Here is a 2,518-nt window from a genome sequence, read left to right on the forward strand (position 1 = left end):
TACCGTGCTGTAGGCTTTCTCTCATCACCGTGCAACCTTCCCTGGACCTCTTTCTGACGCGTGTGCCCTTTTACAAATAGTCGCTCCTTTGCTGCCTTCACGGAGCACGGGAGTCCGGTAATTTGATCGTGTGGAGCAAGTCCAGGAAACCCCCTCAACATACCGGGCGACTTCATTTTGCCAAAACATGTGAGGCCCCCCCGTTGGCGATCCGGTGTATCTTTGCTGGGCGGTTCAGTCAGAAACGAATCCCCAACCTTATTGCTCCTTCTTACTCGCTGCCGGACCGGTCACGGTTGTTGATCCTATACCCCGGAGACGGATCCGACGTGAGCGAAGTGGAGCCGGACCTCTACCACAGAAACCCTTCCGGTGAAATTGGGAAAAGGAAAAAAAAAAAAAAAACCGTGAGAAATGGCAATGTAGTGAAATTATTGATGTCCTCTCCTCTACAAATGGCGCCCGCAGCAACAAAAAAGTCCTCAGATTTTCTCCTTCTCCTTCAACGTACCGCCCCTCTTCCGGAACTGGTCCGCAACGTTCTCCATCTCCACAGCCGGAAACCGCGGGTCCTTCTGCCACGGCAAGAAATCGCTGCTCGAGACCATCCACCTCAGCACCACGCCCTCCATCCGCCTCCTCACATCCTGATACTCCGCCACCTCGGCCAGGTTGTGCAGCTCTCCGGGGTCTCCCTCGCGGTCATACAGCTCCGCCGGCTCGTACAATCTGTATATAAAAGTCCACCTCTTGTCGCGGCACGAAACGCTCTTGCCCACGACCGTGGTGTCCTCGTGCTGCAGCGCCGCCTTGATATCGTACGGATACGGCGCCTGCTCCAGCAGCGGCTCCTCGCTTGTCAGGAACCCGCCCTCGGTAAACGCGAACTCCTTGTGCTTCAGCGGCTCCCCGTCCGCGTCCCTCCCCGCTCCAGTGAGCACCTCCGCCAGCGAGATGCCGCAGTGAGGGAAATGCTCCCCGATGCCCGCAAACTGGAACAGCGTAGGGACGAGGTCGACCATCTCGGCCATCTCGTCGTAAACCACGCCCCGCGGCAGCCCCGCGCCGCCGACAATGAGCGGCTCGTGCGTCAGCGAGTCCGACAGGCCTGAGGGCCACTTCTCGATCATGCCGTGGTCCCCGAGGTACTCGCCGTGGTCCGTGAAGAACAGCGTCACCGTAGAGTCCCAGTGGCCCAGCGCCTTTGTGCGCTCCACCACCCGCCCGAACTGGTCGTCCAACCGGGAGATCATCCCGTAGTACGTCGCCATCACCTCGGCCCAGATTTCCGGCGTGGCGCGGTGCGTGCCGTAGCGTTCACGGTTGAGCTGCATGTACCGCGGCTCGTAACCCGTCTTCCCGTAATGTTAGTTACATGATGCCTTTCAAATCTAAACCTGTAGGTGTATATGTATAGTATTGTAAGGGGCCCGGGACTCACCTTGTCCGCCGGTTTAGTGGGCTGTCCCATCTCGCCGCGGTTGTACATGGAAAAATACGGCTCCTCGACCTGGAAAGGGCAGTGGGGGAAGATGAGAGGCATGAACAGGACCCAAGGCTTGTCAGTCGGCGGGTGCTCCAACCACTTCAGCGCGCCCTTGACGACGGCGTCATCGTAGTCAAGGGCCTCGTTGGGGTTCCTTAGGCCCTTGTAAAATAGTCGCTTCCAGATGTCTTCTTTGTCCTCGGGCTCCGTCCTTCCGCCGCCGCCAAACCGCGGGATAAACTCGGGCGTCTCCAAGAAGCCGTACTCATCAAGCGAGAGCTCCGTCACCGTCGGAGCGAAGGTGTCGCCGCGCGGCGCCAGGCACGCCACGTGGTACCCGCCCTTCTCCTTCAGCGAGCGGAACAGGTTGGGCTCCCACGGCTTAATGAGGTTCTCGAGCGAGCGGTGGCCTGACACGTGTGGGTAGTTGCCCGTGAACATGCTGCAGCGGGACTGCGTGCAGACTGAGGCCTGGACGAAGCAGTTTGTGAACCGGGTGCCTTCCGCCGCAAACTTGTCAATGTTGGGCGTTTTGACGGTCTACGTTTCTCTTGTTAACTGCTGTATGAACTTGAAGAATTGAGTTAGAAAAAGAGAGAGAGAGAGAACCCACATGATTACCGCTGCATCCCAGGGAATCATAGCGCAGCTGGTCCGGCATGAAGATGATGAAGTTGGGCTTTTCCACCTTCAGCCCGCTGGGCCTCGGCGGTAGCTCATAAGGGGGAGGTATTGCAGAAGAAGGGGCCATATTTCGAGGTCGATAATGCTGAAGGAGCTGGACAAAAACTTGAGACGCTCGACTAAAACAAAGCACCTTCAACCGCACGTTGCTCAAGTGAAGCAAGCAGGTCGACTCAGACGAGGTTTACAGAGTCCGCGACAACTCATAAGGAGGGGCTTGACTCCTAGATATAGAGGACCACCGGCTCTGGCATCTCCATGACCGTGACATGCAAAAACCCACATCTCATATTAATCTGACGTGTGCGACTGGCTGAGGCGCCGTTCGAGACGACGATGTGCATCTTT

General features: G+C 57.5%; 1 protein-coding gene across 1 annotated transcript; it reads right to left on the bottom strand.

Annotated features, from left to right (window-relative positions):
- Positions 1 to 482: 482 nt before the first annotated feature.
- CTRU02_213730 (sulfatase) lies at positions 483 to 2,237 on the bottom strand (the record flags this gene model as incomplete). Its single annotated transcript, XM_070206116.1, has 3 exons — positions 483 to 1,355; positions 1,442 to 2,026; positions 2,100 to 2,237. 3 exons carry the CDS (start codon positions 2,235 to 2,237, stop codon positions 483 to 485), a joined length of 1,596 nt encoding a protein of 531 aa, XP_070060148.1.
- Between the last annotated feature and the right edge of the window lie 281 nt (positions 2,238 to 2,518).

This window comes from Colletotrichum truncatum (genome assembly GCF_014235925.2).
Source record: "Colletotrichum truncatum strain CMES1059 chromosome Unknown Contig_0010, whole genome shotgun sequence".
NCBI lineage: Eukaryota > Fungi > Ascomycota > Sordariomycetes > Glomerellales > Glomerellaceae > Colletotrichum > Colletotrichum truncatum.